We start from the raw sequence: 15,168 nt of genomic DNA, 5'->3' as shown, positions 1-15,168 counted from the left end.
TATCAACAGGATGTAATCATGACACAGTGTGAGAATTACAGCTTGCAAATTCCTTTTTTCTATATTTTTGGAAATAATTTTCTGCACACCAAAATTTGCATGTCATTCTGACATGAAATAGCTGATAGTTCTATCACTGATATATTTTCAAAACATTAGGTAATTAAAAATCAGTTATTGTGATTTTTATTTTATATACTTTTTTCTTGTCTTTGAATACATTTTATGCAGTCAAAAAATTGAGGAGTTCTAAAGTACTACTCAGAAAACAGGATTAATATATATATATATGTAAAGACTGTTTTAAATTAATACTTCTTCAGGTTTTTTCCCAAAAAGTGACAATACACATCTTAAGAATATAGATTTTCTGTTCCTGTATCTCATTTGTATATTTCATTTCAAAAAAACCTCAAATTATTAAATGAAATATCTATGACTTTTATTGTACTCTAATTAATATGCTGTACATTCCTCATTTTTTTCTTTTTTCTTTTTTTTTTTCTTTTCATTCCATGGTCTTAAAAAGCAGCTAATACTGAATTTTCTTTGCAATTAAACAACTAAAGCAATTTACTTTTGAATCTCTAGTGTTTAAAATCTGGAGAACTAGTTAGAGCAGATAAGTGCTAGATTATGATAAAGATTTTATATCGTGTCGTTTGTTGACATTTGTAATATTTTCAAAAGCAGAGACAATAGGCATGTGAATAGCTCAAAGTTGATAGGAACAATACTGTTAATACCATTGAAAATTTTGTTCATTGTCTGCATTGTCTCAGGCCCCTCTTTTACACAGGTGACTGCAGGGCTTGTACATCCTCTAGGAGATACTTAGCTAATGATTCTGGCAGTGAAACCGCTGTGGCTTCTTTCAACTTTCTTTCTTTCTGCTCCAGAGGTCACTATCTTCCCATGAAAGTAGCCACCAGTAGTTTCACAATAACTTCTAAGTTTTGCAATAGAGTGAAAAGCCTCTTGATAACACTTCTTGAAGTCATGCAATTTTACAATACACATTCTGTTGTCTTTACAGACCATGCAAAATTCATTGTTATGGCATCACAAAATACTGCTTCAAATTTAAGCTTCAATTTTAAGATTGCAAAAAATCATACAAATCTAGATTTTTTTTTAATATTATGTATTTTTATATAACTTCTGTTGGAAAACTTATTTTATTTTATTTTGATGCTTAGGCATCAAAAATATGTAGTGATGTTCATTCTGAGCTCATGGAAATACAAAAGACAATGAAGAGAATTGATGAAGAAGGAAAAAAGAAGATAAAATCTTTGTACGAGAAAATTAAATATGCTGGGATGCTACTGAGTCAATTCAAGTAAGAGCTATTCAAATCATGTTACACGCTTGTGTTAGTTTTTAATAGTAACAATGAAACTATAGAAAGTTTGCATGTAGAAAACATTTTACGTTTTGATTTTTGTAAAATTAAAGGTAATAGAATTATACATAAAATACGTGTTTGCTTTGCCTTAGTTTATATTAGCAAAATAAGGAAGGGATGATGTCCACAAATATACCCAAATGTAATGTTTCAAGAGGCTATATATTTTTGCCTTATTTAATGGATTATGAAATTTTATTCCCTTTCCCTTTCACAGATTTTTTGCTATCATTCCTATTGACTACACAAATTACTTGCATTGAACAGCAGTGCTTACCAAAATGTCATAGTACCATAGCTCATTTTGAACTTGCATGTTAAACAAAACAATTCTAGCCAAGTACTTTTTACCTTATCAAAATATAGTCTGTCTGTCTTTCTTTTCTTTTTCTTTCTTTCTTTCTTTTTCTTTCTTTCTTTCTTTCTTTCTTTCTTTCTTTCTTTCTTTCTTTCTTTCTTTCTTTCTTTCTTTCTTTCTTTCTTTCCTTTCTTTCTTTCCTTTCTTTCTTTCTTTCTTTCTTTCTTTCTTTCTTTCTTTCTCTTTCTTTCTTTCTTTCTCTCTCTCTCTCTTCCTTCCTTCCTTCCTTCCTTCCTTCCTTCCTTCCTTCCTTCCTTCCTTCCTTCCTTCCTTCCTTCCTTCCTTCCTTCCTTCCTTTTTTTTCCACCCCAAACAAACATTAATGTAATTTAATTGGCTTAGAAGGTAGCTTCTGTAAGATGACATATGTTGTAGTCTCCTCACTGTCACCTCTGATCAGGTTACTAACACCTGATTTATCAAGTAGGATTATAGGGACATCAGTGGCTGGTTTCTGACAAGTAATCTCTTCTTTCAGTAGCTTAAGAGTCAGGACCAGGAATAGCTGTGCGAAAAAACCAATACCAATCACTTTCATTTGCTAGGAAGTTTCACTCAAGTTTGCTCTTTATGCCTATAATGGTAGTTGCTGATTTTATTTGGCAAAGTATCAAGTGACACAGTGGCTCTTTTTCACTTGAAATGAGGAAAGTGTACAGGTGTAATTGAAAGGCATCAGTTAATTGTCAAGATAACACCTTACTGGCAGTAACATTTTTCAATACCACCGCCACATGACAGCAACTGTTCTTCAAATATCAGGTATTTCAAAAACAGGGCATAGTAATTATGAACCATATACATCTTGTAGTAAGCCATCAATTTTGGTCCATCTTATTTTTTAATTCAGAACTACCTTGATTCCCTAGGAGTTCATATGCCAGTTCCATAACTCAAGCTGTGCTGTGCACAACCTGAGTTTGAATAAACCTGAGTTGGAACAGCACACACTATTTCAGTATTACAGACAGCTGATATTAGCAGGTGCTAGATGTACAGTCATGGCTGTAAACTTGTCCTGCTCATTGGTGCTTCATTCAAGGCAGCAAGATTAATGTTAATAGTTGAGAGACTTGCAAACTCATGTGTTCTTGGTAAACCTCATTTCACCAGTTGTAATTTCAGAAACAGAAATGCTATTGGCAGGGGATGTCCCATCTAACTCCCATTCCCCATTTCTTTCCAAGGCTTATTCTCATGAGAATTTGCTGTAGCGTTGGTCTCATTAATTTATATAAGCACAGTAAAGAAGCAAATATAGGGCTGACAGAATGAAGTGTCCACTTACAATATTTCTTCATTTTTAAAGAAAAGAGGGTATCTTTACCTAAAGGGGTGTATATTATCTAAAGGTACACGTACTGTCACAAGTTAATGCCATATCTCCTAAAATAATTGTATCTTCAAATGTAAGACACTACTGTTGTCTCACTACAGGATGTTTGTTTCCATACACTGATCCATGCAGCTTCAGGAGTTGCACAAAACCAAAAAATACTCCCTGACCATTTTTAGAGGTGGGTTATGTTTATTGAACTAACAGTGGAGTTTAGACTGTTTGTTAAGTTCCTGGCAGTAGTGTTGGCAGATGAGTCATCTGTGTCTGCTAGATCACTGGATGATTCTAGAAAGTTGTGTCAGTCTTTCCCTGTGTTTCCAAATATGACTGTGAGCTACAAAGACTAGTCTTTGTGCCAGCACAGGTGTAATATATATAAGAGCTGTTACTTTTGCTCAGTGAAAGCCTCTTTGCAAATCGGATTCTCATCTGTATGTATCTAGGAATTTTATGTCACGTCAACCTATCTTTGTTGAGAAGATATAAAACTCCAGAAATTGTTACTAGAACAAGCATACTTTGTGATTTTGTATGATTACAGGCCATCAGCAGCCTGACAGACTTCCTAAAAAGACAGAAAGCATGCAGTTAGTGTACAGCTATCTTGTGGACAAGATGATTGTAATTCCTCTGTTCTGTCTGTGAAATGCCTTTTGTAGGCTTGTCTACCACGAATGAGCAGTTGCAAGAGTTTAGGGTACTGCCAGTGACCTTTTCATTTGATGTAACAAATAGGAGGAATTGGTATATTTTTTAACCTGTAAATAAAGTGTTGGAATAGTATACGATGGAATAAACCAGGGCACACAGTAGAACTTGGTAGTAAGGTATTTTGGTCCCCTCTGTGAAGGGACCCACTCTTAAAGGAACATAAATAGGAGGTCACAACTGCTGTAACTGTTTCCTATTGGGTTTAGAATTTCTTGTCCTTTCTTTGTTCAAGAAATAATTGAAGCTGATACGTGTGATTGTTTTACTTACTGTTTACGGTGCTTAGTAGGCCCTGGTAAAGAACTCCAAAAATAATGGGAGTTGTATTGCTTCCAGTTTCTTTAAATTCTAACATTTCAGCAATTTTATTTCAAAAATAATTGGTGTTCAGGAACTTGAAATGCCTCTTTCAGGCCAACAAAAGGAGCACTTATTGCCTGCCTTAGAATTTTGCAAGTTTTTAAACCTGCAGCTCAAACACCAACTTTTGCAAAACAGAGCAATCTCACAGTGTATTTTGAGGTAGAGATCAACCTCAGGAAATCATTACGTTGCCTAATATGAATGGTGTTTTTGACGTCTGCTATCCAGGGAAATCTGAGCTTGCCAGTCAGCTGGAACAGAGACCTTTCTGACACATTCTGAGAAAGGAAGGTTATTTAGATGCAATCATTCTGTTTCTTTAAGAGAGATACCATATCACCAGGGATCTCTTGGTCATTGGCTGAACTACATCAGCATTAAAGAAGGATCATAGCTCTTCCTGTCATATGTTTATACTTTAATATAGGAGCAGGAGGAATCCCAGGTCACATGTATTTCCCTGAATGACATCACTACTCAAGAAATTACAATTATAACACTCACAAAGTGTTTGTGTACTTGTAATGAGATATAAACTGTGTGTCATTAGTAAGGTCTAGTCAGTGCAAGATAATAAAATGTATTTTTATTTAAGATGAATAGTTTAGCTATTCAATGTTAGAGAGACAAGTCTGTCTGTCTGACTTACTTGCTTCTTTTGTCAGCATGTTTGGTTTCTTTCCTTTTTTGATTCTGACCTTTACTGTGAATTTCTCCCAGTAAAGCTCTTATCTTACTTGAGTTCAAGATAATTTTGACACTATATTCTTTTCACTTTAATATTATTGGTATTTTATGCTAATTAAATTTTATTTTATTTCCTGTCAGAATAAAAGGATTCACGTATAACATGTTTATGTTTAGTTAACTAAAGCTTAATGTTTTTCATTTCAGAGTCTAGTTTGCAATCTGGAAAGAATAATAGAAAATCTGGAAAGAATATATGAAAATGAAAATCATAGTCAGAAATATAGCTAACCCCCAAATATTTTAATATACAAACCCTGAGACGAGATTTCTGTAATATCAATACCTGTCAAAACTGGTGTAACTTCTGGAAATCATCATGTGATTCCCCAGTTAAAGTCACTATGTGTGTACAAAGGAAGAAGTGTGTGAAGGGTAGGAGTCAATACTTATTTTTGATGGGTATGGGACTGTGAATGCAAGCTTCACAATGTCTTCACAATATTTGGAATTTTTATTTTAGCTTAGATATAGAGAGATGTTCTGATCACATGCTTATTAGCTTCTCTGTGAGTTCCAGTTGAGAGAAATAAGGCAGCAATGACCTTCATTCTATAACTGGTAAAGTTCATTGAAACCTCATGTTGATTACAGGAAAGGTCAGATCCTAGGTAAGAGGTATTACTAAAAATGTAGTGTGATTTATTACCATGTATTCAGATACACTGCAAATCTGTTTATTGTTTCTTTTGTCTATTTAATGTTCTGTCAATGTTCTTGTCTAAGTTACTAGCTGCTGTCAAGAGTTGTTAGCAGTGGTTATAGTGATCCATTGCTGAACGTGATTTTATCATACAATATCAGAGCAAACAAGCCTACAAATATGTGACTTCACTTTTCATAAAATATATATATATCTATATCCTCTGCAACTTTAGATTTTTGCTTTGTTCCTCCTTCCTATCTCTTTTCTAAAGAAACTTTCTCTATTTTCAGTGTGCTTTCAGACCTCTCCAGGATGTCTTCTGAGTCCCTTTCATTTCTGTGATATACTTTTCTGAAATGGGTTAAAAGCTAATGCAAACAGTATTCCAAATGAAGCCATACCAATGAATTTAAGAGGGATGTCTTGCTCTCATTTTTTACTCTAATGTTTTTCATCCCATTTCTTAATCTAACCCCTTAGCTTCTTTATATTTGTTAAATGTTGAGGAGAGCTTCAGAGTGTTTGTGGAAACGTGTGCATGTCTTTCTTAATTTGAAATAATTAATTTAGAATTTTGAGGTGTATGGATTGTTCAGTCTCTCTGGTCTTATACTTCTTTTGAGTTTGGACCCTAAATGCTACATGCTGTTCTGCTCCCCAGTTTAGTTTGTCTTGATTTTTTTCTTAAGTTTCATAGTCCTTTTGGCCCTGCCTATTCTATATTATGTTACATGCAGACTTTCAATTTTACTGCACCTTACCCTTTCAGATCATTAGTAAATATACCAAAGCAGCAGATATGGGATGCTGAGATGCCATGTTATTGACCTCTTCTTTTAATGAAAATTGATCATTTAATTTTACTTCTGCATTATTTTCATTAGGATTAGAATTCTGTAGCTCATCTTAAAACTACTTTGCTCTTTGATAGTCTTTTATGCAGGATTTTGTCCAGTTCTGTTTGGAATTCTCTCACTGCATCACAGCTGTTGGCTTAGTTAGTAGTTTTAGGACAGTGTGGGCAGTTTTCAAGTTTTGTTTTGGTAGTCTTGATGGAAATCAACACTTTGAGTTTGTTTCATGTGCATGGAAAGAAATTGTGGTGTTAGTCTAGATTGTCAGGTAGTTATGGTGAATTGTCACTTTTCAGTTTTCTTGTCACAAGCCTTTGTTCTGAGGAGAATTACCATTGCTTTACAGCAAAAAAAAATCTGTCTGTTTGAAACAATCATAATGAAGTGAAATCCCTGTGATAATGGCAGTAGGTAACTAATACCTGAACTTCATCATGTATTGATATGTTGATAGAAATACACCATGTATGTTTTCTGTTTCACATAGTTAAGGGATTTCCTATTTGTACAACATGGCAATGATGAAGACTGTTGTGCATCTTGCAACCTGTCCTGTTTGTGATACCAGTGATTTTAGGAATATCAGCATTTACAAGAAAAAGTCAAGAATATTTTTTTCTACCCTTCACTGAGGAAATTAATTTTTTTGTCTACTGTATTTTTTTCCAGCCATTTGCTAGACTTGTAATTAAAACCAGAATGCCAGAATTAATTAAAGAATGGCTTACATTCCAGAAGAAGCAGACCCTTCAGTTGCTGTCTAAGGAGGATTAGAATTGTATAGGTGTGAGAAAGACAAATTTCTGATGGCACAGCCTTGAAAGACTGCTCTTCAGTTGGTACCCTTTTCTTTATGTTCAATACCATAAGGGAGAGAACGATGAATACTGTATGAAACTCAAAATACTGAGGCTGGGGTACATCACACAGCACAGTCTGTTATTTTTCCACATATTCACTGTGGCTGATAATAGTGTATTTTTCCATCAGATTGTACTCAGAAAAGTTGTGGCTGATAGGCAGTATGAGAAGAAAATTACAGTCTATGTCTGTTAAATGTCTGTCATCAGAATAATTCCAAGTGTCATTTATATGTGTCTATCATGACTGGTGGGACCTGAGAGAGTAGAGGTGTTTGAAGTGTTAGGTTTCGTGCTCGTGATATATATTCTGTGACCTTTGGAATGTGACTTTGCAGAGTAAGTCTTTATCACTGTATAGATATCTTGGAAGCAAATAAAGGAAACGTATCAAGTAATCTTGTAGGAATGGCTCTTGAATTACTGACTGAAGTCTTGTCGTCATACTGTTTTATTTATTTATTTTTTTACTGTGTTTAGATATGCAACACTTGTTCAAGGGGTTTTTTTGGGGGTTGTAATGCAGTAGATGTTTGTAAAATACAGCTACTGTTGGCCTTAGTTCTGCTGTGGTGGATTTATTTTGCCATTTAAGGCATGCCTGCTTAAGTCATGTTATTGGCTGAGTTAGTTCTCTGGGGAGCATGGGAGAGACTCTTTTCTACCTGCTGAAACAAAAATAGTGGAAAAACATCAGCAGTCATTGTAAAATTTTAACCTGATATCCCTCTATTTCTTTTGCCTTTCACCAAATCCATTCTCTTACAGAGCTGTAGCAAAAGACCTGTGCACAGCCTATAATGAGGCCTAACAGTGTCTCCTGGGAGTGTTTTCCCGACTATTGTTGTAGTTACTACTAACTCTTTCTGTAATTATGGGTAGTTTTCTTTCTGATAAAAGCAATGTGTGCTGATAAATCTGCTATTCAGAGCTGAATTAAGGTCTTTATCCCCTCCTTTGACCTTGTCTACTGTATGCAAGTTCCTTTTTGCATGAAGAACTGGCGTCTTACTTGCATGGTGGCACCAAAGATACTGGTTACAAGATGATACAGAAAAACATTTTCCTCACAAATGACAATTGTCTACAAAATGACAGTAAACTAGTTTGATTAAGTGAAGATAGCTCTAAATTATATTTAGCCTCTAGTAGAAAAAGAAGTTGACTCCTATTTTGTTTAATAAATATGTTGAGGTATGATGCAAAGTCTTCTACTCAACTACACTGATACCTGTTTAGAGGTCCAATTAGAAGTTGCAGTGTTGGCAAACTGTTTAAAGTATAAGTGAACTGGTAGCCTGATTAGTTTTGATTTCTGACTGAAATTGTGTGAACCTGCCAGGGTAGATATTTTGAAAGTCTCTCATGCATACCTGTTCAAGAAACGTAGTAGAGAATCAAAATAAATCTTTACTAATTCAGATCTGCTTTACATTTTCCTTTATAGAGAGGGACTACCTTGGAATATTTCCAAATAGATGGATTCACTTTCTGTGTATTTCTATTAGGAATGAGTTAAAGCATTCTGAATTTATTTGGACCGAATACTGTATGAAGTTAAAAGAAACAGAGGAGAAGATTATAAAGGATGAAAAACACCTTGAGGAGTTAGTGAAGCAAAAAGCAGAAATCCAGGAAGATGCAAAATGTTGGAACAGCAAAGTGAGTCTTGAATATTTATAAACAAGCAAGTAAATGAGTATCTTTTATTGAAAAGTACATGAATGCCTGAATATTTTTGTGTGTTTAAGAGTTACGGTCCTCTGTAAAAGTAAAAATACAAGTATTGATTTAAAAATAAAAAATGGTAGAATTGTATAAAAATACCTTACTCATTCTTGTGTTGTGGTATTAGTTTTCAGGGTTTTTTTAAGAAAAATGTCATAGTCTTCTTATGTTGCTTTAAGTGACCTGTGTATTTTTAGTTGTTGTATGCATATCTACCTAATATTGCTTATCTTCTTAAGTCATCTGGAAATGTGTGTATAGCAATACAACACGATTGTCTTCTTGAATTAGTAGATTTTTTGTCCTGAGTTGGCATATCATGCTCTTTTCTACAGCATGCAGAGTGATAGCTTCTTTTACTTAAAATTCCTGTTTTCTCCTATATTTGTTGGGCATTCCTTTTTTAATCTTGTGTTGCTGTACACAGCAGTTTAAAACATGAACTGGAGATCCTTGTGATGCTTGACTAGGAGTTTTAAATTAATTTACAGCTCCGTTGTGTGGAACCACTAGAGAAAAGGATGAATCAGGCCCAAAGCAATGTTTAGGTGCCTAAAACAGGACTTAGATGCACACAACAGAACTTGTCATTTTTTATACCTATGTGTACATGTACATACATGCAAATGTATAAAGAAAATAACACTAAAATAACAATAATTCTAAAAATAAATATTTGGAGTTTCCCTCACTGGAGGTATTCAAAAGTTGTTTGGCCATGGTCCCAGGCATCCTGCTCTAGGTGGCCCTTCTTGGACTGAGATGTTCGACTAGATGACCTCCAGAGGTCCCTTCCAACCTCAAACATCCTGTGACTCTGTGAAATTCATTCTCTTGTGCAAGCCCAGTACTAATGTGGTTTGTGCATCTAGATAGTGAGGTCCAGAATCTAAGTGGAGTGTATCCTGCATTCCCCAAGAGAGTGAAACTGCTAAGCATGACCAAAAAAGGTAGAGATATACAGTCATATTAGACAGCCTTTGCTAGATATGTTCTTTCCTTTTTTTTCCGATGCTCAGCTGTATATTACAGTTTACTTACGGTTACTGGCACTAGCAATTGCTACTGATATGTAGAAAAATGCTGTTTTTGAATCTAACCAGTACTTGTTAGTAAACCTTTTTTTATTCCCCTGGATTTTTTTTTCCATCTTTTTTTTTTCCCCGGTCTGATACATTTCTGTGGGTACCAATTGGGTATTAAAACCAAAACAAGGGAGAAGGTGAAATGCGCAACAAGGATAAGGTGGAACTGCATGGAACTGCTCCTTTTGGTGACCGCTTCTGGTTCGATTAGTTTATGCTGAAGATGAGAGTTAGGCTTAGCACACAGCTGAGCTGTTATTGTCAGTTTCATTCAAAAACATGGCTAAATCTTTACAAGTTAATAAACCTTTAAAAGTAATAGAGGATTTTTAGAAAGCTCAAAGTGATTCTTCTGATCGTCATGGAAATATTTGTGGGAGAATGGAATTATTTTGGGAGTGATGAGAAAATACTGGGATTATTCTTAGCAAATCAAGTGGTGTTTTAATTGGATCTAAATTGCAACATGCTAACTGTCACATACATCCTTATTTTATTATCAAGAAACAAGTTTGAAGACATAATTAGTGATGTAATATTTCTCTGTCTTTTTTCTGTCCTTTTTCCCTTGTCTTGATTAATGCTTTTTTAATATTTATTTGACATATGATCTAGGAGGAGTGGTTTATTATTTAGGAAATGTAACAACTTTTAACAGTATAAGGACAAATCTGAGTATTATTTTTTCCATGTTACCAAGGTTTGTGATAAGACAGGCATCTGTATGTATCAAAACCACCTTTCTCTATCTGTACGGGCAGAGCTCTTCAAAGATGAGAAAAAAACCTCCTCATAAAATTAATCTTACATTTACCTACACCTCCGTTATTCTTTTGTCTTTATTGATGTCCATCAATTCAACAACAATTTTTTTTTTTTTTTTTTTTTTTACCCTTTAACTAATGGAAGAGGATTTGGAATTTGAAACTTGGTTGGAGACTTAAGATGCGTTCACTTGGTAGCCTGCCATCAAAATATTTTTCCAGGCACTGAGGGAAACCAATGCCCTCCTAATACAGTAATGCAGCAAAATTAATGCTCTCTTGTTGCCACTAGCAGCAGAAAGAGATTGGGCATTGAATAATATAGTAGAAATGTTTGAGGCAGACAATACGTTAACAAATTATAGTATCTTCATACCTGCTTCTTTATAATGCTATGTATAACAAACAGAACCAACAGAAGTTAAGAGGTAGATGTATATAGGAAATCAGACTTAGGAAATTTTGGATGCTGATTTATTTGCAAATCTGCTTTTAATGATCTGTACAGGGAACTTCTGGAAATGTTTTCAAGAAATAAAGGTTTATCCTGAGACACTTCTTGAGAAACAAAGGAAGTGATAGAAAAGAATCAGATGCTAAGTATTACTTGGTTGTAGTTGGTGTCCATGTGGCTCGTATCTTTGTTGCATCAGTGCAAAGACATAATTTGATGCTAAAAGACTTCTTAAGAAGTCTTAGGACTTCTTCATCTGAAGGTGTTACTGAATCTACAACAAATTATTTGAAATAAAAGTTAGAGAAAGAGGAGAAAGAGATTTATATCTGAGTCCCCTTTGAGTTGGTCTTCTGCCCTTAGTAAATTCTGAAGGACATTGTAAATCCTGCATAAGCAGGATTCAGATGCTCTTAACAGTTAAAAGAAGCATTTTGTTCTAATTTGCTTTTGTAAAATTTGGTCTACTACTTTTTTTTTTTTCCTTGCTACAGCAGGTACAAGCAGTAGATTATTCCCTTTGTCACTATGGCCACATTGCGTATGCCTGAAGATTTGTAATGTCTCTGCTCTGCCATCCTTGTTCTAGACAAAATAAATTTGTTCAGTCTAATCTTACATCTTCTCAAAGACTTTGTTGCCTTATTCTAAGTCATCATATACACTGTATCTTATTTTGCAGAACTGCAAAGTAGCTGTCATTCAACAGATTCTTTTGGACCAGCTTGAAAAATGTGAAAAAGGCATAAACTATTTCCTGTATCAAGTGCAAAGATTTAGTGACTTTAATAGTCAAGTTACATATACAGTTATTCCAGATCTTTACTTCTGTTTCCAAAAATGTTAACACTGTCTGGTCTTCTTACATAGATTAAAAAAAAAAAAAAAAGTGTAAATTAAGTTTTCACGTGCTTTGCTGTGTGGAACAGTAAACCTACATCAAAATACTTGAAAGTAAACAACTGTGAAGGAGAGGTTTTTAGTAAGAATTTCCTTTATTTTTCTCTGGAGTAAGATGAAAAATGGAGAAGGAATTAAGAAAAACTGACTCTGTAATACCTTATAATATAGTTAAAAAGAGGACAGATATGATAGAATCATAGAATCATTAAGGTTGGAAGAGACTTCTAAGAAGATCATTTAGTTCAGCCATCCACGTACCACCAATATTGCCCACTAAACCGTGTCCCTAAGTACCTAATCTACCCTTTCCTTAAACACCTCCAGGGATGGTGGTGACTCCACCACTTCCCTGAGCAACCCATTCCAATGCCTGACTGCTCTTTCTGAGAAGAAATGTCTCCTCATTTCCAACTTAAACCTTCCCTGGCGCAACTTGAGGCCATTCTCTCTAGTCCTGTCACTGGTTATCTGCGAGAAGAGGCCGACTCCCATCTCCCCACACCTTCCTTTCAGGTATCTGTAGAGAGCAATCAGGTCTCCCCTGAGCCTCCTCTTCTCCAGACTAAACAAGCCCAGTTCCCTCGGTCGCTCCTCATAGGACTTGTGTTCCAGACCCTTCACCAGCTTCGTAGCCCTTCTCTGGACACCTTCCAGGGCCTCGATGTGCTTCTTGTACTGAGGGGCCCAAAACTGAACACAGTACTTGAGGCGTGGCCTCACCAGAGCAGAGTACAGGGGGACGATCACCTCCCTGGTCCTGCTGGCTACACTATTCCTGATCCAAGCCAGGATGCCATTGGCCTTCTCGGCCACCTGGGCACACTGCCAGCTCATGTTCAGGTGAGCATCGACCAATACCCCATCCTTTTCCTCTGCACAGCTTTCCAGACGCTCTACCCCAAGCCTGTAGCACTGCATGGGGTTGTTGTGGCCAAAGTGCAGGACCCAGCACTTAGCCATGTTGAACCTCATCCCATTGGCCCCTGCCCATTGACCCATCCCATCCTGCCCAGGTCCCTCTGCAGGGCCTTCCTACCCTCTGACAGACCAACACTTCCCCCCAACTTGGTGTCATCTGCAAACTTACTGAGGGTGCACTCAGTTCCCTCATCCAAATCATCAGTAAAGATACTAAAGAGGATGGGCCCCAACACCACTAATTGCCAGCTGGATTTAAATGCATAACTGGATATAACTCACACATAGTGATAGAAAACTCAGAAGCAGTTATGCAATGAAAAAGAGATGTAACAACTGAACAGTATTCATAATGCTCAAATGCACAGTGAACTTTCCATATAGTGGTTTTATAAGTCTGTATTTGTTGTCTGAATTGACAACATACACCGTCATACCTTAGATCTCCTTTAGAAAGCCACATAGCACATAAAAGATCGAGCAACAGTTCTGTGTTATGCTCCAGAAACTGCAGTTAAGCATATTACTCTCATGGTCATCTTTCACAGATATCCCTAGTCAGGTCTTTCTAGATTTCTGCTTTTAATTTGTGAGAAGCTTAGAGACTTGCCTTTTTTTTTGCAAACTACCAAACCTGCTTAAACGACAGACAAATGAAAAATGAATAAATTTAGGAGATGGAGGTCCTTATAAGTTTTCTGTTTGTTTGTTTCTTTTTGGGTTATGCTGTGTATTAAAAAGACTGCTTTATTTTTGAAAGTACTAGAAAAGTTGTGTTAGAAGGGACTTCAAGAGACTGTCTAACATACCTTGCACAGTGTGATAGTATTTAATGTCATTCTTGTCGAAATATTTGCTCTAAAAACATATGAAAAGGGGAAAAACATTTCTAAATCACCCTTTCTAAATACTAGCAATTTAAAAAGTGGGACATTTTGCTCATAAACTTTTTTTTTTTTTCCCCTGTAAATGTAACCAGTTTCTCTTTGTTATTCCCCCAGTGCCATGAAGTACAGTTGATTTCTGTATCTTTTTTAGAATATTTTACATATTAAAAGACATTGCTTTTTGATCTGCTTTTTCTATATTGCTAAAGGTGCTTCTTTTCAGTCTTTCCAAATAGATCATGTTTTCTAATCCCTAACCATTCTTCTTTCTCTGTGGACTTTCACAGTATATTTATATCTTAAATTACGGAGCCCTGAAATGTACATACTACTTCAGTTGAGGACTTGCTACACCTCAAGCTTTAATAAAGTAATTATTATTTATTTTTATAAATATTTAATAGATCTTTTTTGACCTAGAGCATTATATGATTATTTTTTATTTAATCAACAAGTATTTGCAACTGTCTCTCTTGTAAAACTGGTCTTTCTACAATTATTTTCTGTTTTGAATTTGTGTATCACACACTTCCTGATAGCAGCACTTTGTGTTTGTTTGGATTTAATTTCATCCTGTTGATTATGTACCAGCTTCTAGTTTATCATATTCCAGTTAGACCCATATCTCTTTAGAGATTGTATAGGTAAGCTCTGTCAGGATAGCTATGTTACTTCAGTCTCTGCAGAGGAACGAGACAGGAAGAAAGCACAGTTCATTAAGCTCAGTGTGAGCAGGTATGCCTTTACCTACTTAAATCCACTTTAAATGTTTTCCTTATACTGTAGATGCTTGCTTCCCTAACTTCCTCCTCATTTTCCATTAGTTCTGTTGGTTGGTCCATCATTGAATCTCTGTATTAATCTCTGCATTAGTTCGATAGACATTTTGGGATATTAAGGAAAATCTTGAGGCTGAGAGGAATTAAAGGTATTCTGTTCAATTACACACCATATGTCATGTATGAATTAGCAGACTGAGTGTGTGCTTACTGATACTATGAAGTCTAAAGATTCTGCTTGGATACATAACAATAGGAATGTGCATATAAATAACATAGCATGAAATATCTCCAGTTACTCTTTAATAGCCTTCCTTTTAAATTTTAAAGTAAGATATATTGTTCATTTTTTACGAAGAAATGT

The 15,168-nt window shown here is 35.4% G+C and overlaps 1 protein-coding gene across 9 annotated transcripts in view; it reads left to right on the top strand.

The window, feature by feature from the left end:
* Positions 1–15,168, top strand: part of CCDC178 (coiled-coil domain containing 178) — a 181,039-nt gene that overhangs the window by 24,803 nt on the left and 141,068 nt on the right. For all 9 annotated transcript variants that reach the window (XM_048049361.2, XM_048049356.2, XM_066992901.1 and 6 more), the window contains 2 exons: positions 1,200–1,342; positions 8,795–8,948. In XM_048049361.2, the coding sequence (XP_047905318.2) occupies positions 1,200–1,342; positions 8,795–8,948 (297 nt within the window). The remainder of the gene's footprint in view (positions 1–1,199; positions 1,343–8,794; positions 8,949–15,168) is intronic.

The sequence above is a fragment of the Anser cygnoides genome, chromosome 2 (genome assembly GCF_040182565.1).
Source record: "Anser cygnoides isolate HZ-2024a breed goose chromosome 2, Taihu_goose_T2T_genome, whole genome shotgun sequence".
NCBI lineage: Eukaryota > Metazoa > Chordata > Aves > Anseriformes > Anatidae > Anser > Anser cygnoides.
The sequence above is the reverse complement of the archived record's forward strand: the minus strand, read 5'-3'. Positions and strand labels throughout refer to the sequence as shown.